The 24398-nt window shown below is 42.3% G+C and overlaps 1 protein-coding gene across 1 annotated transcript; it reads left to right on the forward strand.

The window, feature by feature from the left end:
- Positions 1–12746: 12746 nt before the first annotated feature.
- Positions 12747–16932, forward strand: LOC134639001 (actin, cytoplasmic 1-like). The gene is made up of 9 exons (XM_063489993.1): positions 12747–12810; positions 13856–13980; positions 14058–14186; positions 14481–14591; positions 14772–14856; positions 15063–15224; positions 15349–15540; positions 16007–16188; positions 16511–16932. Exons 2-9 carry the CDS (start codon positions 13858–13860, stop codon positions 16652–16654), a joined length of 1128 nt encoding a protein of 375 aa, XP_063346063.1. The 5' UTR covers positions 12747–12810; positions 13856–13857; the 3' UTR covers positions 16655–16932.
- The last annotated feature ends 7466 nt before the right edge of the window (positions 16933–24398 follow it).

Here is a 24398-nt window from a genome sequence, read left to right on the forward strand (position 1 = left end):
GGTGTTTCCCCCCCTTCACGTGTATATAGCGCACCAGTGTGATTAATAAAGAACTGAACCGTGCTTTCTCAGTCTGCGCCTAAGTCCGTTCCACCGCCGTGACACTTGGAAAGAAAAGCGTCTGGACTTCTTTAAGTTGCTTGAAGATGTTTCACCTCTCATCTGAGAAGCTTCTTCAGTTCTAAGGTCAAATGGTGGCGAGTCCCAGATTTAAGCTCTGTGGGAGTGTCCCACCGAGAGGGTCACGGACCCCCTGATGATCCTCTACCTAATCACATGAGCCAAGGTGTGAAAACAGGTGTGGGTCCCAATCAGCCAGGGTTTCAGGTGAGCTCATTGTGAAACCTGGCCCCACCCTATCATGTGATTTCCTGAGGTCAGATGGCCCAGGATGTGAGTGGGCGTTAAGGTGTCTGGAAAGGATCTCAAAACTGGATTATAGATGGCAGACAGTTGGTGTCGTAAACCGCCGTCTGTGTTCAAAGATGATCACTCACAGTGGACATAAATGGCTGACATTCAGCAGTCGCCTCACTGTTCTGACACACACAACAAAACTATCCACTACACACTCCAAACATACTAAACGTCACAAATTTCTCACATCTCAAAATTTGGTCTCTGTCTCTCTCTCTGTCTCTCTCACTCACTGCCATCACTCCTAAAACTTCCCCCTCTTCCTAAACAACCAAATGTCATGTTGCCATATCATTTTTTTGATTGGTCGTCATGGTACGTTTTGCCAGCAACAGGAAAGGGCTGTTTTTTCTTTTCTTTTCGGTCACAACCAGAGAGTGCTTGTTATTGCTGTCCTTAGCAATGTAGTATTCAGGGGGGGAAAAAAACCCATTGCATATATTTTGAACACAATTTAAAAACTGGTATATACTTTGAAGTCCCCACTTTCAACAAAAAATGGAGAGTCAGGGTTGCTATGTCATTTTAAATTGGTCATATGATTGGTTTAACGTGACTACTTTTGTTTCTCAGTCAGCAGTTTAATTTAACCCAATTTAATCACTCACTAACTAAAGGTCTGAGCCTGCTTTTTCTCTGGAGTTTTTTGAGGGGGGCAGGGCTCTGGGTACACAGTTATGCTATCCAATCAGGTTCCATGTTTTTTCCTGACACGCTTCCTTCCTTCTCTATGATCAACTGTGTGATTGTGATCTCAGAAGTACCGTCCTCTCTGCGTGTGGAGGTACAAAGACATGCTTACTATTTCAGGTGAGTAGATTCTACCAAAAATAAAGAAAGAGAAATATATTCTCTAAGTGTTGAGGGACAGATACAGCTGAACTTGTATTGTTAAAGTCTGATTATCCTATTGTGTTATATTATAAACGTCAACAAAAAAACTAAAAGAACCTGCGGTAGATTCTGACACATCTTCTAAAAACACTGACAGCTCAACTGTAGTAGAAAAGGTACAAAGAAAATAAACTAGAAGTTCAGATTAAATCAGAATACTTTATTGATCCCAGGGGGAAATTATTTTTTTGTTACAGTGCTCCATTATAAACCAAAACCTTTATGGTGTGACTGCTGCCGGTTCCAGTAAGATGGTGTACTATTTCCAATCTGAAAAGTAATGTTCTGTAGTGTCTGCAAGCTCAGATCACAAAAACATATGAAGTATTGTTTTAAGCAGTAGGCACAACATACGTTTTCACTTCCAACACTGTTCTTATAGACTTATTCAGAGAAAACTCTGTTCATGCCACCTTAAGAGTCAGATCTTCTAATATGACTAACCCCGTAGGAGTGGCTGTCAGACTTTTTCTTGTCATTAAAATTGGTGGATTTCGGTGAGTTAATGTTTTTCATCTTTCTTCATCCAGAACACATTCAGCTCTCGGGTCAATGACTTCACCATGATTCTGTTCACTGTGGACTCAGATCCTAAAGATCCAACTGTTCTTAACTTTGTTAAGGAAGAGAAGGACATGCAGAAGCTCTGTAAGAGCTGTGGAGGAAGATCTGTTGTTCTCAATATCAAGGACAAAGAGCAGATCCCAGAGATGTTTGATACTGTGGGGAAATGTTATAGTTTAGGGACCCATATTTCACAAAGAACATGTTCACCAAAGCTGTGACAGAAAATTTTACTAAACCTACCATAACACACCAAGATGTAAAAATGAAGAGTGACAAGGTAGTGATAGAATCAGAGCAGAGAGCCTCTCAGGCTGGTGCTGATTGGCTGAATGGGAAATGACCAGAGTGCAATTGGAAACACGATTCTGTGTAAAAACAACATTTTAAATCTAAAGGCAGCTCGAAGTCAAAGTGTCACAGATCACTGAGGACTCACACACAGGACTCCGATGCTTGAGATGAACACAGTGGAATCTATTAAACACTTCACCAGGTGTATGTACAAACAGTGCAGGAAATAGTGCTATATACAACAATGACAGAGGTAAGGGCTCCGAGAAATCAGGGGGGTAGGGGAAAAACACTCTCACTCCTCTTCGGTCACACTCTGCTCGCTGCTAGCCGCTCTCCGACCGCTCACGACAAGAATCCTCTTGGGAAACACAGGGACTGGTCCAGGGAATCTATGCACAGAATATACACGTTAGTGCACAGGCACAGAACCAGCAAGAGCTATAAACTATGCTTTGAGAGTCAGGGCTACACTGATGCGAGTTACACAACAATCCAGCGATGAGTAGCTGCCATCCTCCGGCTTAAATGTTGACAACGATAATGAGGCACAGGTGTTTACTCCTCACAGGTGCGTGGGCTGAGGGCTTGAACCCCGACGAGAGAGCAAGAGAGAAACAATAACACTACTGATCAGCTACCTGCTGATCCACAGGGCCGTGACACAAAGCTCTGTGAGAAAGCAGAAGGAGAGGTCGATGGACGTCCTGTTGTTGTGGTCGATACCCGCGCCCTGTTTGATACAGTCTGTCCAACAAAAATGTTCAAGAACTCGTTAGATGCAACAGCTTGTTGTCTCATGGACCTCATGTGATCTCACTGGTGCTGCAGATTTACACAGGAGGAAAAGATCTCTGTGGAGCTGATGAAGAAATACTTTGGCAAAAAATCTGAAGATTTCATTTTCATTTTCTCACCAGAGGAGATGATTTAGAAAGGGAAATAATTGAAAGTTACATAGAAGAATGATGACTTTGTGAAGAAACTGCTACACAACTGTGTAGGGAGACATCAGGTCTTCAACAGCAACAGTCAGACAGATCGCACACAAGTCACAGAGCTGCTGACAAAGGCAGATAACATGGTAAAGAAGAATGGACGCAGCTGCTTCTACAGTAAGATGTTTTCCAGGAGGCCGAGCCCTGGCTGAATGACACGACCCGAGCTGTCAGACGTGAGTGCCATCCAGCTGAGCGCAAGTGGAAAAAGCACAAACTACAAGTGTCATTTCAGATGCTAAAGGACTGTTGGTGTCAGTATCAAAAGACTGTAAAAGATGCCAACAGAAAACTTATCTGACATTATTCTGTCAAACTGTCACAACCCACGTGTTTTATTTAAAACTATTAACTCTGTTCTTAGTGTACCATATACTGACTGTATCGAGCCCTCGTGTGAAGCCTGTGAAAATTTTTTACACTTTTTTACTGAGAAGGTCTCCTCCACCAGGGCTCACATGTCTCCTTGTGCTCGTGACCTCTCAGTCTCTGTTTCCTGCTCTGCTGTCTTTGACAGGTTTGAGCCTGGGACTCTGTCCTCTTTAAAGGAGACTGTTGGCCGTTTTAAGCCTGCAGGGTCTACAAATGATGCTGTCCCTCCTCAACTCTTAAAAGAGATGTTACCTACAGTTGGACCTTTTGTGCTTTTTTTTATTTTATATTATTATTATTTTTTGTTTTTAGTTGATTTTAGCTTGTTTTGTATTATTTTAATATATGGCTGTTATAACATTTATATATTAGCTGTTTTATTTAGTTTATATTTTTTGCTGTTTCGTTTTATCTATTGTTCCTAGCTTATTTACTGTACAGCACTTTGGTCCTGTGCTGGTGTAACAGCGTTTATGTCGTATTATTCAACTTGCCTCAAATGTTAGTGCAATGGAGAAACAGCGCCCGCCCTCTCGGTGTGGCTGGTTAGGTGAGGCTGGCTGCAGTAATCGCTGCCAGTCTGCCGTAGCCATACGAGAGGTGAGTTGTATTGTTCCACACACAATGTAGCTAAGTAGTACAGACACATAAAACTTATGTACTTATGTAATTTTATGTACTTTTCATTTGTTTATTATTGTGTAAAACTGTATGCTACATCGGAATGCTAATGGGATGTTCTGCCATAGTGTGCTGTGCAGAGTGGTGTGTAGTGATGGGATTTCCGTCTCTTTTTAGAGAGCCGGCTCTTTCGGCTCCGAACCGGCTCTTCAGGTTGTTTTGTTGCTTTAATTAATTTATTATTAACAACAATATAAAATTATGCACAAAAGGAATTACTAATGTAAAAAAAACGACAACGTGTTTTTATTTATATATGTTTATATATAAATATATACGGTGGCCCCTAGAGACAAAGCACGTACAAACTCCAAAACACATTTCTAGCATTAACTGAACTTCCAAAACAGCTACCTAGATCACTTAAATTACACAATTGAAAGCCACCGTAAATATACTTTTATTTAGTCACTCCACATAAAATGTAATAAATAAATCATATAATACAAAAACCAACTATTCACATTTCAACTTTTAACTATTTAAATTTTCAGCTTTTTCCTTTTAAACAAATTTAAAGTGAAACAACACAAAACACTGCAAACCACAACACAATTAAATATAAATTAAAATATGAAAACAAAAAGAAGATGCATATTCTCTGTCATATGGGCCTGCATGAATAAACTTTCTGAACTTTCTGAATCCTTTATCATCCGCAACTGAAAATAGTTGTGGATGATTACTATACCTTTCTAATGTGACGTTGTTGTCCCTGGCTCTCTTTCTCTCTCTCTCCCTCCCGCTCTGTTCCTGTGCTACTGCGAGTGTAACCACCGCCCCTCCCCCCTCTGCCCAGCGCAAAGCACAAGGCTCGTATGTGGAGTGAAGCGGGAAAAAAGTGCAAGAGAGAGGGTGAGAGAAAGAAAAGAAACCCACGGGAGCCGGCTCGCGTCGTTCACTTCAAAGAGTCGGCTCTAAGAGCCGTTTCATTCGCGACCGACACATCACTAGTGGTGTGTGGCGAGCCCTTTGGACTATTACAACACCGTTGTTTCCATTCAGAAAACAAAGTGGCAATGATGGATCAGAGATTCCTTGTCTTCTTAAAAACACAACACAACGCAGAGTCGAGGAGTCTGTTTGGGCCGAACTATTGCAGCGGGGTGAAGCACAAACCGGTTGTGGCTGTTTTAAAGTGCTCTATAACTAAAATTAGATTGAAAGAATAGAAGATCCTGAAGGAAAGGGAAGAGGAAATGAAGGAAGGAAGAACTTTAAAGGAAGCACAAAGAAGAAATGGAAGCAATGAAAAGAGAATCAAAAAAAAGAGAAAAATGAGAAAATTGAACAGGAGAGAAAACAAAGAATGAAACAACTCAAAGAAATGGAGGAAATAATGAAAAAGAGTGAGAGCAGAGAAAGAAAAAGCAAAAACTCAGAGAAGATGGAGACGGGAAAACAAAAGACCAGGAACAACATCAACAAGAGCAGTAGGAACAAGAACAAGAAGCTCTGGAGAAAAAAATCAAGTCAGATTCAGGAGAAAAGAAAATCCCTGAAAGCTGGAACAGACCAGAAAATATAAAAAAAAGGACAAGAAGCCTGAGAGAAGAGACAAAAAGAAAGGTGGGAGAAAATGACGACAGGAAGATGAAGAAAAACTTAGAAAGATTCAAGAAGAATATGAAAAGGAAAGAGACAAATGAGAAGAGAAGAAAAAAGAAGAAAATAAAGTGATGAGACAGAAATATGAAGAGGGTTTAACCCCCTCTTCATATTATAAAAGGCAGGAAAAAAAACTGAAGAATTTAAAGAAAAATATAGGAAACGCTTTGAAGCTCTGATGGAAAAACATGACGAGGAGCTCAAAGCTCTGAAGGAACAGCAAAAAGTACAAACTGTTAGACGAAACCTCATGAAAGAAGAGAAAAAGTGTACTGAGTACGCCGAAGGACTTAGAAATCAGACATGACAGAGAAATGAAGGCTTTTATGTCATGAACTAGCTGTGTGGAGGCAGATGAGGACCCAAACGCAAACTCACGGAGACAAAAAGCTGAACTCAAAATCACTGCTTTATTGCAGGCTTCACAAAGAAACAGAACTAAACTGGGAATGCTAACCGAGGGAACACAGAAAGGCACACAGGTTCGGGGAGGAAACATTGACGACACAACACTGAACTGAGGGAGACGTGGACATAAATACACAGAGGGTTAACGAGGGAAGTGGGAGCGCACGGGGAACACAGCTGACACAGATAATCATAACGAGACACGACAGGAGTAAACACAACACTGACGGGAGACTGTCAAAGTAAAACAGGAAGTACAGATGTGCAGACAGGAGGAGAGAGAGAGAGAGAGAGAGAGAGAGCACAGGCATAGCGGGCTGGGGAAACATGGAATAAAACACGAGGGGAGATGAGGGCTCACAGATACACAGAGGGGCACACAGGGGGTAACAGTCACAAGGGGAAATCAAATAAGGAACAACTTAACAGAGCAACCCAGGAACCATGGCCTAAATAAAGAACAAAATACAAAAATACACGAAAACTAAGAATGCTGGGCCAACATGGCCCAGGATCATGACATTTTAAGGAGAAAACCAAAAAGAGATGCTCCATCTGCTGATGACCCGTTCTACTTACAGAATGACATTAAAATATTAATTAATCATTTAATGAATTTTAACTAACAATGTTTTTAGATGCACTCTTGTCAATACTTAAGACTTAACTGCAATCAGCCTGCAGAGCCTTGAAGTAATAATTCCTGTCAGTCAGCATGTCTTCATTTCGTCATGGCTAATTCTCTGATGCACAGGACGGAGCTGCGTCTCTCACAGAGAAACAGACACTGTGTGGAAAGATCTTCAAGTCTCTGCATGCCGAGTTTCATGAAAAGCAGTTTGGCTTCATGAAGAACACGCATGACTCTCAGGGACACTGAGATGCTATCCAACCAGTCCAGGAAGTTTCTGCTGCAGCTTTCAGGCCTTTTTTGGTCTCTGTGTGGTTCCATGTCAATCAGTTTGAGAGGGAGGAGCGTGCCTGGTTTCACAGACGGGCCGACACGCCCCCGTCTCCCTGAACAGGCCCGAACCAGCCAGAGAATGTGGACAATGTCGGCTCTGCCTGACTGCAGGGCGACACGCACACCGGAGATCTAAATCAGCGTGCCGAGGCAGACCGGTGCGTCGCCTCCCTGCAGAGAGATCGGTGCTCTGCAGCCAGGTGACACGATCAGAACAGTAACAGGGAGGAAGAATTAAACTCTTCCCCTTATTTTACTGCAAGGTGGATCACTTCCTTTTTAGTCTCCCCAAATCTCGTGGAGTCTCTTGACATTGGATGATCTGGTTATGGTGTAAAATCTGTGGTGATAAAAAGAATGTGTTCATTTGATTTAAGTGTGACTGAATCTACAAACTCGCTACAGTCAGAATGATGTGTATGAATATTTATGGGCAGTATGAGTGTGAAACAACAAAAACAGGCATTTTTGATTTTCACCACAGATGATCTTTCTGCTTCACAGGCTGTCAGCTTCACATTTATTTTCTCAGTGAAACTTAAACTCTGTGAAACGTCCTGTGTTCCTGCACGGTGACGTACCTGACAGCAGAGTCGAGCTGCTCTGCTGTCAGGTACGTCCATATAAGGAAGCAGCAAACCTCAGAGTTAACAGATGTGTACAATACTGTGTTCAATGATCAATAAAGCTTTGAAATATTCTGTCTCTAAATATTTAAATATTTGAATCTCAGGTTCTGAATCTCTGCTGTGAGTCCTGCATGTGTTTAAATAAAGTTTCTTCACCGTTCAGATAAATTAGATAAATCTGTGAAATTATGAAACGCTACATGTTGTAAAACATCCTCCCTCCTCTCTGCAGTAGGTGTGTCAGCTGGAGGATTCAGCTGTAGTGAAGTCCATACAAGGACAGACTGAGTGACAGATGGGGTGTGTGTGTGTGTGTGGGGGGGGGGGGTCCTCCCCCAGAGATACCTGGGGGAGGACAGACTCTCATGTATCACCCAGGAATCCTGTAAATCACATCCTGAAATGTAAAATAAGAAGAGACTCAGAGTTTCTCACAAACATAAATAAATGCATGAAGCTTTTTAATTGTTTTATTTTGCGGTTGAACGCACAGACACGTCTGTGCAGGTTCAGGGCGCGTCACAGAAACAGGAACACGTCTGTGCAGCTAAAACATACAAATGTGCAGCAACTGTGAAGCAGAAACGTTCAGCCTTTGTTTTGACTGCATTAAAAAAGGATATGAGCACAGACGGGTGCTTCCTCACACAGTGAAAGACAATAAATGATGAACTCTGCACAACAGCAGCTTTACTGAACTGTGAAGTACGACACGAGGAAAACAGAAAAAAAATCAAGATTGAAATCAAATGTAAAAAAATAACAACCCCCCCCCCAAAAAAAAACAGTAATAAACTGACTTCAGTGGCGATGTTGACCTGTGTGCACCACGAGAGCACAGGTCCAGTACTGTGTGTAGTTCTAATGGACACGTCACTGATTCAGAGGACTGAGAGGAAGAGGATGAGGATGAAGGCTGGACTGAACATTAAAACGTGAGAGGCATGAAGACAACACTGAAACCACAAAAACTTCACCTTTCTGTGAAAAATCATCTGAAATATGAATTTACAACAACTAACAACAGCTGACAGTGTTCAGCGTCTCTGATGCAGCTGCAGGGACATTTCACCTGCAGGAAACTGTCAGTGTGAACAAAGGTTTTCTTCTACAGAAAGTTTGTCTAGTTAAAAAATGAGAGCGTGTGAAGCTGTGAACACAGATAAGACCTGACTTTGATTCAGTGTGATTCTGCTGCTGTGGATCAGTCACAGATCCACCTTCACAGTTTAACTCATTGTGCTGCTGTGAAACTGGAAGCTGCAAATGAGGACAAATTCATCTGGAAGCTGCATGACTCTGTGTGATAATGAACTCAGTTCAGTGCAGGAAAGATGCACATTCATGCTTGTTTGTTTGATTTTTGAACCAGTGATCTGACTCAGCTGCATCAGCTGCTCTAAGACTGCTTCACTGCACTGTGAGGGTCTGTGAACGTGCACACATTCAAACAGAAAAGGACTCAGCATGATGAACCTGAACGAGCAAAGCAGCTGTGTTAGTGGGATTTATACAACATGTTCATGATGTCACACAATCCTAGTGAAGTTTGGATTTCTGTTTCTCAGCTGACTGAGATGATCTGAAAAAGTCAAACTTACAAAGATTTCAGTTTTGCACATTTTATTTTATTCTGTGATCAGAAATCGAGTAAACAAATCTTTAGATTTGGTAACAACAGAAACATATCAGCTTGTTTTCCATGTAAAAATGTCATGCTGTGGCTGAGAGAGAAAACAGTGAATACTGTGTTTACTTACATCAAAGGTATGACTACTTTTTATAATGCACAGCATTTCAGTTCAGTTTTATTTATACGGCACCACATCACAGCAACAGTCACCTCGGGGCACATTTAACAATTAACAGCAGCTAACGGCACAGAAATCGTATCATTTGTCATAAAACTGGATTCCAATTCTCCAAAAGTCACGAACAGAAGAAGCAAAGTCCAGACGTCGGGTTCAGGGACTACAGGGACTGTGTCACCTTCTACCTGTCAGTCAAAGAGGCCACACCCCCAACTTTAAGCTAGGCAATTTAAACAAATGAGTTAATAATAAAAATAAAAACCTCCCATACAGATGTATGATGTGACGGGGGAGATTAGGTACAGAGACCAAAACTGTTTTTGTATCAGGATGTAAGCTTGTTTATTTCTACCGTGAAGTTTATACATGGGAGTCTATGGGGACTGGTTCTGTGCTGGTGCCCCTTGTGGACGTTAGAGGAACTGCAGCTTTTAGCATTTCTGCTTTGCACAGTTCTCAGGTTTCTGTTTGTTTCATATGCTGAATACATTTATAATGTTAGAGTGTATGAATGAAAATATACATATCTTAGAATACTATTCCTTATACTGTGCACAAAATACATTTGTTGATCTTATGATTTGATTTTTTTCCACCAAAATTTGTCAAAATAATTTGAAAATTTTTTGATGTTCAGTCAAACATTTTCAAGTGTTCAATCTGTGATAACTTTTAAAAAACACACTGCACAGTTTCATTAGATTTACAAAGGGAAAGAAAGCGCAGCAGAAGAGGATGTAGATGACAGCGAGCGTGACTTTGTTCTTGTAAACTCACAGCCACCTCTCATTCAGACTGAAACTAACACAAAACCAAAACTCATTTTCTTTTACATCAGATCAGAAACTTTTAGAAATCTGCATCTGTGTGAAATTCTCTCTCCACTCATCATCTCTCACATGATGACTTTACACATGCATCAAAGGCAGAAAACCCCCAATAATCAGCTGCTCTTAGTCAAGGCCGTGGTCTCAGGTGGAAAAGGTCCAGGTCCGGAGCTAGAGAGCCACTGTGGGACAACTGGCTCCCCGAGTGGAAGAGTTTCTCCAGTGTCTCGAGGTCTTCCTCATGATTGAGGGGAGGAGAGCCTGATAGACAGACTAGTGCAGCTTCTGCAGTGATGTGGATGCTGTACAGGTGTGTTGTGGTGAAGATAGAGCTGACCCTGAAGCAGTTCATTTATAGGTCACCTGTGGTTACGACCTCTGTGGAGTGAATCATGGATACAAACAACAGAAATGAGCTTCTTGTGTCCCGTGTCCGTCTCTTCCCTAGAGAGAGGGTGGAGGAGCTGCTGAGGTGGGTCAGGCAGGAGCAGGACGCCCTCAGAGCCAGCTCACACTGACAGTCCATCTCTGAGCTGCCTGGTTGTTTATTATCGGGGTAAAACTGACTCTGACTGGTTTGATCATATAAATAAAACACATGTAATGTTTACATAAATGACTGTAAACTCTGTGATACCAGAGTCAGAGCATCACATCTGTTTTCTTTAGATTAAAAAAATTGTTTATTTACATTATGAATATGTAATATTTATTTTACATAGTCCATAACAAACGATGCTTTGAGAAGAAATACAGATTGTTGTGGTTTTTAATTTGCTGTTATATTTGCTTACTGCAGTAAATTATTCTTGTGCAGGGACCCCGGCCGGTCGCTCCATGGTCGGATGGACTTTTAACATGAACTGCTTTTACCCGCACAAAACAACATCAGAGAAGCACGATTACAGAAACGTGCCGCCGCAGTGATTCATAGCCAGCATGGAGTGAGACAAACTGCTGTGTGATAAAAATCTGCATGTCCTGGAGTCATCTGATAGAGTCCAGCCTGCAGCAGAAAACACTGAGCTGGAAACAGCTTATTTGTATCATCCAATATAGATTTCAAATATCTGATTACAGATGTTTGTGCAGGTGCTGCACAGTGTTCTGTCTCTGTGGGAACCTCAGTGATTTCATGAAGCTCAGTTCACTAAATACTTGTTCACAGCTCATAAGCCTTATAGATGCTGCACAGCTGACATCCCAGAACAGCCACTGATCGTTAGTTTAGAGTCAGATTAATTTAACTGTTTAGAATGAATGATTACAAAGACGTTAGACTTCAGGCCTTCTACACTTTTCTCACCCACAGTGCTCTGATTCAGCTCGCAGGCTTGTGAAACTCAGTTTTTTCCCATGAATGTTAAAATACTAACCTTGAGTTTGGAAAGACCTTCTCTGTGAGAGAAAAAGATCAAAATGTGTGTTAGAAGAGGAAAAATACATTCAGACCATGACCTGAGTGTGTCTGAGTGTTTTCAGCCTGTTTCTCTCAGTCACAGAGGCAGGAACAGGACGTCAACACTTATTTTTGCCTCAGGTGGAGCGTTTATCTGTACCTGCACAGACCTGTGGATCATTGGGTCGATAGCAGCTCTGCAGAGCCACAAAGTCACACCGAGTTCCTCGACAGTTCCCTGGAATTTTGGGAATCTGAGGTTCTTGTTTCATGAGCAGCTACAACTACTAAACTGCTTCCTTTCACGTTTCTGTCTCAGAGAGGAGAATGATGAAGGCATGTTTGCTTTCACCCCTCATACTCTCGCTTCACTCCAGCCACAGTTTTCCGTGTCAGTGGTTCCTGATTGCAATCATGTGACCAAACATTTGAACTTGAATAAATAAATAAAGTTTTTTTGTATTATTATTTCTTCCTGTTTAACCTTCTGGGTGATTTGTGTGATGTATTTGGTTTATTGGGGCTTTCTTGAATATTCATCATGCAGAGAATAAACTACATTTAATCCAGAGCGTACTTCCGGTGCTCCTAGCCAATCAGCGTCCTCGTTCTCAGGCGGACTCCATATTAGATTAAAACCTTTGCAGGATTTTTGTGGCGGAGGAGAAATCAGGATTCCGTCTCTGGTACTGGCCCCTCCCCTTTGACGGATGCCTCCTACAGCCAATCAGCGCGCCAGCTGAGAGCACCTGAGAGGTCCTGGTCACCTGGACCAATCAGAGCGCGAGCTGTCAGAACGTTACCTTTTATGGGAAACGCCAGCCGTCCCGCGAGCGCGGATAAAACCGGTGCGCTCGCGCTACTGTTGCTGCAGTAACCGCACAGCTGGGCCAGAGAAACATCCGCGAGACTTCACCACAGACACGCCTGACTCACCTGCACAGGTAACACTCAGAGTACAGTTTCTCATGTAGTTCGGAGGTCAAAGTGGAACAATTAGGCTGAAGTTCGGTTTAATTAAAGAGCTCAGATTTCAAGTTAAAGCTGTCGCAGCTGAAACACGGATGTTACTCAGAGCTGCGGTTTCATTAAAGAGGCGCTAAAGAACAAACCGGTTCTCAAACCGCTAACTTTGATCTGACTGAGCTCACAGAGGCCGGTGGAAACCGTCTGTACAGCAGCCTGCACGATGAAAACTGAATTATGATGCTGAGGTCTGTAAGTAAAACTGGAGGAAAACATACAAACTGAGTGACGTTAAAGAGAAAAAAGGCTGAAGTCAGCCAACATTTCACTGTTTTGTAATATGTGCAGGTCATGTTTCTTCTGAAACTTGAAGTGAAAAATGTGATACATTTCTTTAATGTTCATGACTCTCACTGCATGAGGTTTATTCAAGTTTAAAAACTGTCAGAATCATCTTCAGTGGATGAGTGATGGCCCGAGGGAAGGGCTGCTCCTCTGTGCTTCCTGTTTTTAACTCTTACAAAATCAGAGCTCCTGAATCTCACTCAGACCTGCTGCTGTAGTTTTCTGTTCAGCCAACTTAAAAAGATGCGTGACTGTTAGTGTGACCTGGACAAGTGCATAGAAACTACAGACCTTGTTCATAATGAACTGAGCCAGATGAGAATCTGGGTTTGCAGAGCAGGAGGGTTTGTTCTGGCTGAACTTGTTGAAATGTTCTCGACTGGAAAAAGGGGACAAAACAACTCAGTTTGGCCAGAAGCCACACCCACCATGAGCGTTCATGTTGTTGCCGGAGGGGAAACAAATCAGTGATGCAGGCTGAAGCTGAACCAGCTTAAATCTTAATTTTGAGGTGAAATTAATTTCAAGAGAAACCCCGAAACAGGAAAATGGAAAACGCTCAAACTTTTCTTTAATAGTTCAAGGCTCGTGCTTTTAAGGAAAACACAAAATCTTACTGTGTGTCAGACCTGGAAGAAAACAACATATTAGTCAGTTCAGTGACTGCCTTTTTTTCAGACATGGAGGACGACATCTCTGCCCTCGTTGTTGATAATGGCTCCGGTATGTGCAAAGCGGGTTTCGCCGGAGACGATGCCCCCCGTGCCGTCTTTCCCTCCATCGTCGGTCGCCCGAGGCACCAGGTAGGAACATCACCTGACTCTCAGGAATCTGACTGCAAGCCTGTGCATCAGCCTGATGTGTGTAACTGTGTCTGCAGGGTGTGATGGTGGGAATGGGACAGAAGGACAGCTATGTGGGAGACGAGGCTCAGAGCAAGAGAGGCATCCTGACCCTGAAGTACCCCATCGAGCACGGCATCGTCACAAACTGGGACGACATGGAGAAGGTGAAGGACTTCATTAAAGCTGACGTCTTTCACTACAGTTTTCTTTAAACCCCTGAATGAAATCTGACCAGTTTCAACAGGAAATCACAACAAGCTAAACTGGTTTTAATTTTTTTTTTTTTTTATTTTAGTTTTATTTTTTTTTTTTTGGGGGGGGTTTCCTCTTGTCTTGCTGCTGAAAGATGCCATTTTCAACTTTGATTTCATCACCTGAGAAGAATCAGAGTTCAGACTGAATACTTTCTGATTTAATCGTGCTTGTAGTTAAACTTGCAAGCTGCCTTTGTCGTGCAGATCTGGCATCACACCTTCTACAATGAGCTGCGTGTTGCTCCTGAGGAGCATCCAGTGCTGCTGACCGAGGCTCCTCTCAACCCCAAAGCCAACAGGGAGAAGATGACACAGGTGTGTGAAAGACCATCTCTGGTCAAAGCAGCTGATATGCTGAACCTGTTGATCCTGTACCTGTGAAGTTTTTCTAGCCTAGATGCATTTTGCACTTTAACTTCATTATGTTTTTTTTAATTTCCAGGCTAATAGTGTAATTATTGTACTTGTACATTAAATAGTCTTTCTCTGGTGCAGATTATGTTCGAGACCTTCAACACTCCTGCCATGTATGTGGCCATCCAGGCCGTGCTGTCGCTGTATGCTTCTGGTCGTACCACAGGTGGGTCTCCAGTATTTCAGGATCTTGCTGTGCAGAGTTCTGCTTCAGATTAACTTCCCTGTTTAGCTTGGGACTCGTTTCTTCAGTTGGGGGTTGGCGCAGCAGGGTCTGAGTATTCTGTCCCTGCTCAGAGCAGCAGCTTGTATCCATTAGAGGAGCCACAAAGCTGAGTGGTTCCACAGTGACCTGAGTGTTCTGTCCTGCAGGTATTGTGATGGACTCGGGTGACGGTGTCAGCCACACTGTGCCCATTTACGAGGGCTACGCTCTGCCTCACGCCATCCTCCGTCTGGATCTGGCTGGCAGAGATCTGACAGACTACCTGATGAAGATCCTGACGGAGCGAGGCTACAGCTTCACCACCACTGGTCTGTGTGCAGTTTTACCTTCAAGCATGCTGACGTAAAGCCATAATCTGCAGCTACTGCATTTACAAACCATGATGCGTACGTCCGTCTAAGTGTCCATTTAACTGTCAACTCTGACCTCCAGCCGAGCGTGAGATCGTGCGTGACATCAAGGAGAAGCTCTGCTACGTGGCTCTGGACTTTGAGCAGGAGATGCAGACAGCAGCTTCCTCTTCCTCCCTGGAGAAGAGCTACGAGCTTCCTGATGGACAAGTCATCACCATCGGCAATGAGCGGTTCCGCTGTCCCGAGGCGCTCTTCCAGCCTTCGTTCATTGGTTTGTAAATCATCAATTAAGAGAAGATGACCTTTATTAGTCCCACAGGTGGGAAATTTGTTTTGTTACAGCAAAAGTGCAAATTTATGTAGCAGAAATTAGAAAACACTGGAATGCAATAAAATAAAATACTATATACAATAGAATAAAATAGAATAATATATACAATAGAAATAAAAATGCTATATACAACTGAGTAAGAAAATACAAAAGTACAACTTCGTCAGAAGAAGAATTGCACATATAGCAGTCTTATTGCACGTGTGAGGGTTTAATCAGCTGCAAAAGTCTTTGTTGTGGAGTCTGACAGCAGTGGGGAGGAAAGACCTGCGAAATCTCTCCGTCCCTCACCGTACCCTCCAAAGATGCCTGTTGGAGTTTGAATTTTTCTGAAAGAGGCTGAAGCTTTGGTGCATCAAGTCTCTTGACGTCAGATTTCTCACTTCTGCACTAAAACTTCATTCAGGTATGGAGTCAGCTGGTATCCACGAGACGACCTACAACAGCATCATGAAGTGTGACGTGGACATCCGTAAGGACCTGTACGCCAACACTGTGCTGTCCGGTGGCACCACCATGTACCCCGGCATCGCCGACCGCATGCAGAAAGAGATCACTGCCCTGGCCCCGCCCACCATGAAAATTAAGGTTTGTTACTTGGATCTCTTAAACTGTAAACTTGTGCAGTGTTGCACTTTAAAAACTGCAAACTTTAAATCTGTCATCAACTTCTGACCATGCCAGACGGGAGGCTCGGTGTTGCCCTTTATCAGTGCCATTTAACTTCCTGGTTATTTACACCCTCCTCCTCTGGCATTTGGCACAACTGTATAAATCTATCTGAAGCTAGTTTTGCTGCCCTCTAGTGTACACTAGAGGGCAGTCTAGACTTAAAGTTGTGGGCCAGTCTAGACTGGCCCACAACTTTAAGTACTTACCTGCCTCGTGTCTAATCTGTTCTCGTCTCCAGATTATCGCTCCCCCCGAGAGGAAGTACTCCGTCTGGATTGGTGGCTCCATCCTGGCCTCTCTCTCGACTTTCCAGCAGATGTGGATCAGCAAGCAGGAGTACGATGAGTCCGGCCCCGCCATTGTTCACCGCAAGTGCTTCTAAAATGCTTCCGTGCTCCTCCCCCTCTGCCCTGGCAGGAGTCGCCGTACTTCCACTGTCCCAGCTAGACGTGCGTCTGGTTTGTCTCACATGGACACGCCTGAAGATGCTGTGAATACGACGAATCAGGTTCAAGTTTTAGTGTTACAGTAAACGTTTCACTTCAACCACATTTAAAACGCACTTAACAATTCTGGTCCAGTTTGAGCTGTTGCAAACGGTTAGTCAAGAATTTCCACTGCATCTCTCTGGTCATACAACCTGTCATGAAACTCTACAAACTGTTAAAGTCTTTCAATAAAATATCATTTATTTACTTAATCACTGAGTGGTTGTTTGAGTTTATTGCTATAAGCCTCAACTTTCCACCTCGTCTGAGTAATTTACACAAATCAACATGTACATTTCAAAATAAGGTCAATATTACGATCTGCCGCCATGGGAACGGGATTAGGAATCCGTTTCATGGTGCACTGCAGAGCGTCTGATGCTGAGAGCTACATTAGTCTCAGAAGAGGAAGGACACGTCTTCACCTCCCGCGTCCTCACAGGGTGACATTTAGGATTTCCTGCACTTTGTGCTTCAGTAAAGTGTTTTAAACTTTGTTAAACGACGGCAGCTTTATTGTTTCAGTGTTTGTTTCCTGTAAGCTGATCTCACAGATGGGAGAAATAAAAAAGGCCACAGACGAGCGCACTGATGTCAGGAGGACATTTGTCTAAGATTAGAAAATCACAGCAATAAAATGATGTCTCACCACTGAAGCACAGATGTAACTAAAGTAACATTAGACAGTTAAAGGCTTACATTCAGTGGGTAGGCCACCTTCATGGTGATGCACCTGTGTCCAAGCTGTCACTGCTGACTCGTCACATTTTGATTTAGATTTTTGTTCTTCACCTCCTAAATACACACTTGTTTCCTTTTTATACATATACACATGCATGCTTAGCATGTTTTAATACTTCACGTGTGGTTTTTTCTGTGGTCTTTGCATCAGTGTGTTACATAAAAATGAAAGCAATGACAGCAGCAGAATAATCCATGAATGGATGCAGTGTTTCATCCTCCTGCAGCTTTCTGTTACTTGCTTTCACCTCCTCCTGGTTCAGTTTATCCTCTTCATGTATTCGCTCCCAGATCTCCGTTCTTTCTTTATCCCAAGCGTCTCGATGTTTCTTCACCTGTCTGTCTGTGAAGAGTGCTATATAAATAAACTTTTGCTTTGGTTCATGACATTTACTTACCTTTACTATGATTGCTTCTGTCATTCTTGTGTATGTTTTCATGTCTTTCTATTAAAGCACTAAATTAATCTCTGCGTCATGAAGCTTTTCTAATCTATGAGATGGGAAAAACATGAACAGTGTTGAAAACAGATGGATTTGTACTGCACAGTGCAAAGACTGATTATGTTTGAGAAGAGGTTTGTTCTTTGACATGACGTTAGTTCTGGGACAGCAGGTTGTCAAGGTTTACTTAGTGGATTTTCAGTCAATTATAACTGTATACATATAACGGTGAAATGTTTCAGTTTTAGTTCCATTAATTAAAAAAGACAATATCCTAACTTTTGTTCAGAAAAGAGATGAAGCGATGAAGCAGTGTTGGACACTTTTTGTGGACAGTGTCTTTTATGTAACAGCTCTGTGTGTGTGCTGTGTATTTCTAGTTAGAAACATGGGTGTCACAGTGAAGGTGGTGTAGTTATTGGCACTGACTCGATATTTCCAAATAAAAAAATTATATTATTTAGTAACTACAGATCATGCTGTAGTTAGTATCTGTAGTACTGTATCTGAGACTGAAATCTGCACCTTCTGATCAAGACCTGTAAAGGTCTCTACATCTGCTCTGGGTGTTGATGTCAGAACCAGTGAATGGTCAAAAGAATAATCACTGAAGATGTTCAGGATGTCACAGAGACTCAGTTTGTGTTCCTGTATCAAGTCCTCAGGCTGTATCACCAGCAGGAACACATGAGGTTCAGGATCAGAGTCTCACACAGGTTTCCACGTGTCCTCTTAGTTTGTGTTCAGAGATGCTGGAATGAAACAGATCTGGTGTGTTGATGAGAAATGTTTCTTTGCTTTGAATGAGTCCACTGACTCTCACACAACAGTCGGTTCTTCCACTGTGTTAAATTTGTTCTCTCCCAGTATGAAGTTTCCCACTGAACTCCTCTCAGACCAGATGTGGGGCGACTGGCTCAGGAGATTGGGAAGCTCATCTGTAACCGCAAGGTTGCCGGTTCGATCCCCCTGCTCTCTGTCCTGGTTGTTGTGTCCTTGGGCAAGACACTTCACCTACCGCCTACTGGTGTTGGCCAGAGGGGCCGATGGTGCGATATGGCAGCCTCGCTTCTGTCAGTCTGCCCCAGGGCAGCTGTGGCTACAACTGTAGCTGCCTCCACCAGTGTGTGAATGTGAGAGTGAATGAATAGTGGAATTGTAAAGCACTTTGGGTGCCTAGAAAAGTGCTATATAAATGCAATCCATTATTATTATGTTCCCGAGCAGGACAGCCCAGACATGTGCAGAGGAGGGGGGGCAGGAGGGACTTGAGCACCCACCCCTTTCCTGATGGGTGCCCAAAATGCCATTTTGTTGAGGCAATTTTTTTTTAATTAAAAAAACCAAAAAATATGTGTGTGCTCGCAGAGTCCTGTCTGTGCCCCTCAACAATAATATTTAACAATTAATCACAGATTTGCTAAATAAAAGGATTTTTTGCTCCGTGGGCGGTCCGGAGCTGTAGGAGAAACACAAATTAACTCAGAGACAGACTGATGCAACACAACCAGTAAGTAGGTGTACAGCGCACACTGTAGTCTACAGCACACAGGAGTATTAGCTTATTACGTACACGTTGGTAAGTTGTCTTGTGGCAACTGACGAACTGAAACAAACGAGCATGCTGTGTGTGTAACAGCGTGACAAACATTACCTGTCCTTTTATTAACTGCACAAGTAGTGCTGGTCATAGCTGCTGGCTCACTGGGTAAGGCTGTCATGGGTCTGTAGCTCTGTCACCGTTTTAGGGAACATATTTAGTTTTAAAGTAAGTTACAGGGCTTTTCCTGCCTTTCTGGGGGGATTATATTTCACTAAAACGATCTAATATGCATGTCCACATAATTATGGATTATTATAATTATGATATTTAAACACACACATTGTATTTTAAAGAACATACATTAAGAAACAGATTATATTAACAAAATTATTGTGTCTCTATTGTTAAAACATTTAATAAATTTTCTGCCTGTACAGATTGGATAGTTAAACATACATTATTTTATATTATTATTTATTTTTGTATTCTTTTTACTTTATTATTATGGCACTAGGAAATACCAAGGGAAGGATTCTGGATCAGCACCATGATGCAGACTTGTGCCCGCAGTATATACAGTATTCTGAAGAAGGTCTAAAATGTCATTATCGATTAAGTGCAAGAGTTGTTAGTTGTAAATAATAGTTTATTGCAATAGCAAGTTGTGCCTTGTTCTCAGATTGACAGCAAGTGGAGAGTGATAGATGAGATGAGGGGATGGAAGGAGGAAGAGAAGCAAAGAGTGATTCACAGGCAGAGCCGAGTGTATTTCTCACAGTTTTTTGTTGCCTTGTGGTTCCAAGCGCTGTCACCTATTTTTTCATTTTGTTATTATCTCATAACACTTGTTGATTCAGCTACCATCTCTCCTATGGACTTTTTAATGTCTACAGTCTCAGATCAACACAGCCCTGCCCTCCAGCACTATAAGCAGCAGAAACCCCTCAATAGCTACATTGTACCCATCAGGTAAAACACAGGCTACATTTGCTTTGCCTTGTCCCCACCTGATGACAGTGATATAGTACGATGCCATCCCATTCTAGATTCTTAACTAATGTGTGTTAAGGGACGGGTGGGGGCATCTGCTGCGACCGGTTGGGGTGAGAGAAGGAAGATAGGATGAACAAGTATGATTCAATGCAGAGAGGTCTATTAACACATAGTGAGTGAGAAAGGTGACTGGAAAGGAAAAACTCAATGCATCATGGGAATCCCCGGCAGCCTACGTCTATTGCAGCATAACTAAGGGAGGATTCAGGGTCACCTGGTCCAGCCCTAACTATATGCTTTAGCAAAAAGGAAAGTTTGAAGCCTAATCTTGAAAGTGGAGATAGTGTCTGTCTCCTGAATCCAAACTGGAAGCTGGTTCCATATGGGATCAGACCTGAGGGCCAGCAGCTGAAACATCCGGCATATGTGGAGTGGGCTTAAGACCATAACAATATCACCCAGCTTGAGGAGTCCAGATCCTCACTCAAACCTGGCAGCTCTGCACTCACCTTCAGGACTGAGGATGTGGTGAGAGCCCTCAGGAGGACCAGGGAGAGGAGCTCACCCGGCCCTGACAACATCAGCAGTCGAGTTCTGAGGCACTGTGCAGAGCAACTAGGAAGTGTGTTCCAGACTCTATTTCAACACTCAATTGACAGTCACACCGTCCCCCACCTGTGGAAACACTCCACAGTCATCCCCATCCCCAAAAGAAACAACCCAAAGTCTCTGAATGATCTTCATCCTGTGGCCCTCACCTCCCTGGTGATGAAGGCCATGGAGAAGATCATAAAACAGCACATCATAAGAGTAACCGACCCCCTGATGGACCCACTCAGTTTGCTTACCGAGCACGCAGAGGTGCCGATGATGCAAAAATCTTCATCTTGGACTCCATCCACAAACATCTGGAGCTCCCTGACTCCTCTGCCAGACTTCTGTTTGCTGATTTCTCATCAGCGTTCATCACTCTGCAGCCTCATATCCTGGCCACTAAACTTTTTAGTGGCCAGGATATGGCCACTCCCGATTTCACCTGGATGATCAGCTGATACTGTGGATATTGGACTTTTTGATCAACAGGACTCAGAAAGTTCAGGTCAGCAACTCTCTTTCTGGTCTCCGTTCACCTCCACTGGCTCCCCCCTGCTCTTCATCCTCTACACTGATGATTGCACATCCACACAGCCAAACTAGTGTTTTGTTTCTTTTAAGTTACAGTGTAAAAGTTTCATATTCAAGAGATACTAGAAACGTTGAACAATCTGCTCATTTCTATACTCAAACCTGTTTTAAATTATGAGAATATGTATGTCGGTGTGGTGAACATATGGAAAATATAAAGTAGGGCACAAATTTTGGGACTTTTAATTGTATTTTTATAAGTTTTACATCTTTTCCTGCTGATAAAGACCTAAACCACAGCCATTCGTACAGCACTGAAGTAGTAATGTAAAAGATAAACAATTAAATTATAGAAAAGTTCCTTTTTTGGTTTAGAAAAAAAAGAAAAGCAATTACACATTTATCATGTAGAAACACTGACATGTGCTGTTTAACTCGTACTTTTTTATCACATAATAAGATATCTCAGATTGAATGTGCAGTTAAATGTCAGCGTGTTTCTAAATCTGACATCTGGAGCTCAAAAAGAAGATGCTAGGCTGTCTGAGCTAACAAACGAGTCCAGAGAAGCTCAGCGTCAACGTTTACTCTAATATATGTTTTATGCTCTTGTTGGGTTTAATACCCAACACATGAGATCACATGACTGGATTTGTTGACACTAAATTGTCTGTTGATCGTTACCATCTGAGAAATTGTTGCTACGATTTTGTCTTTCCTGATTTTAATGTTACATGTGACCACAAATGTATCATTGCTCTCACCTGTGTATGCTAATATATTTGATCATGTTCAGCAGCAGAGGACAGACAGCCTGATGTTAAGATAATTATTTTGTCAGAGAAGCTGAAGGTGTTTTAATGCCCTATTCTTTGTTTAACATTTAGACAAATACACCTAAGTGTTATTAGATTTTGCACAAATGTTATTTCACAGATGAGTCACTACATCCTCTCCATTATCTGAGAGATCAGCTCAAGTTTCAAGTTGTTGTTTGTCATAAACAGGCAACAATAGCACATCAACAATGAAATACTCAGCCTGCTCAATATTGCACACAGAAAAGTAAAAGTGCACATAAGTAACACTTAGATAAAAATAAGATAAACTATGTAAATAAATATAACATATATGAATAAAAACTAAAAATAAATAAATACAGATTCCTAAAAAATACTGTAGCAGCTGTAGTGCAGAGGTAGTGGTACATACATACAGTGTGTACAGTGATTGTGTAAACCAGGGGTGGGGACCTCCAGGCCTCGAGGGCTGCAGGTTTTAGATGTGTTCTTGAGCCAACACAGCTGATCTAAATGGCTAAATGACCTCCTCATCATGTGTTGAAGTTCTCCAGAGGCTGGTAATGAACTCATCATTTGATTCAGGTGTGTTGATCCAGCGTGAGATCTAAAACCTGCAGGACACCGGCCCTCGAGGCCCTGGATGGCTGACAGAACCAGCCATCCAGGACCTCTACAGGTAGCCATGTGTTTTGAAGATTGAAGACTTTGGGGTTCTCTTTGGTCAGGCCACAGCCAATAAGGTCTTGGCGAGATGGCCAATCACTTACACCAACAACAGAAATACTGGCACTGATGCACAGGGATGAGTCTCCTGCTAAAGCTGAGAATGAGAAGTGCAAAGAAATCTAATCTTATCTGTGTTTCACGTAGTTTCATGCTCCATTTTGTTAGTGGGGAACACTGATGCCTCAAACTGTGTAAAATAAACACATTAACTAGATTTAAAGGGTTAAAGGCTGAGATGGTGACATGACTGCACTTGTCCAACTCCACAATGAAGCCACATGAGATTATTGCATGTTCAGCATCATCTCGTCAGATTTCAACAGATGCGTTGGTCAGAGGAAACTGCTCATTCAATCATAGATGTGTTGTATAGAGACGTGACTCTTGGAAACATGGATGCAGGAGAGCAAAACCGCGCCGCACACAAAACGTCAGAGACGCACCTCAGGGGTTTAATAGTTTAATAGTTTAATAGTTTAATTATTTATATAGCACATTTAATTACAACAGGAGCGCTGACCAAGGTTATTATCGTTAACGAAAACTAACGAAATAACGCATACAAAACATTTTCGTTAACGGAAATAAAAATAAAAACGAGACTTTGCAATAAAAGGAAAACTAACTAAAACTGAAATGACCGTTCACAAAACTAACTAAAATTAACTGAATTTATAGAGAAAATGTGTTTAGTTTTCGTTGATGTGTATGTGTCATACGTTAGTCTAGGGTGAGAATGAAGTGTATTTTCCAGGTTATGTTCTTGCTGTGCCTTATTATGCCAGCAGGTGGCAAGTACCTCAGTCGGGTCGTCTGAGATGAAATAAAAGCATGAATAACCATTTCTAACTCAGATTTAGACAGCAAAGTTCGCAGTTTGGAGATGTTTCTTAGCTGAAAAAGGCAATTCCTAATCAACTGGCGAGAGTGTTGTTCTAGGGACATGGCAGAATCAAAGATCACACCAAGGTATCTGAGGCTCAAGTAAACAGATGAGCCAAGAGAACCAAGATGCTGTTTGATTAGAGATATCTGGTTGTCGGGGGCAATAATTAATGTTTCTGACTTCTCAGAGTTCAACTGTAAGTAGTTGTCACCAAGCCACTGTTCAATGGAAGCTAAACAATTAATTAAAGAGGACAGTTTATGGACTTCCATCGGCTTAAAAGAGCAATAGAGCTGAATATCATCAGCATAGAGGTGATAAAACACCTCAGGGAACTGCCTAATTATAAGTCCCAGAGGTAACATGTAAAAAGAAAAA

The sequence above is a fragment of the Pelmatolapia mariae genome, linkage group LG2, assembly GCF_036321145.2.
Source record: "Pelmatolapia mariae isolate MD_Pm_ZW linkage group LG2, Pm_UMD_F_2, whole genome shotgun sequence".
NCBI lineage: Eukaryota > Metazoa > Chordata > Actinopteri > Cichliformes > Cichlidae > Pelmatolapia > Pelmatolapia mariae.

Bases quoted from the DNA above. Each gene is read 5' to 3' on its own strand.
- LOC134639001 (XM_063489993.1), top strand. From the start codon at position 13,858: ATGGAGGACGACATCTCTGCCCTCGTTGTTGATAATGGCTCCGGTATG. The intron at 13,981-14,057 runs GTAGGAACATCA...CTGTGTCTGCAG, and splicing joins TCGGTCGCCCGAGGCACCAG to GGTGTGATGGTGGGAATGGG. The intron at 15,541-16,006 runs GTTTGTAAATCA...AACTTCATTCAG, and splicing joins CTTCCAGCCTTCGTTCATTG to GTATGGAGTCAGCTGGTATC.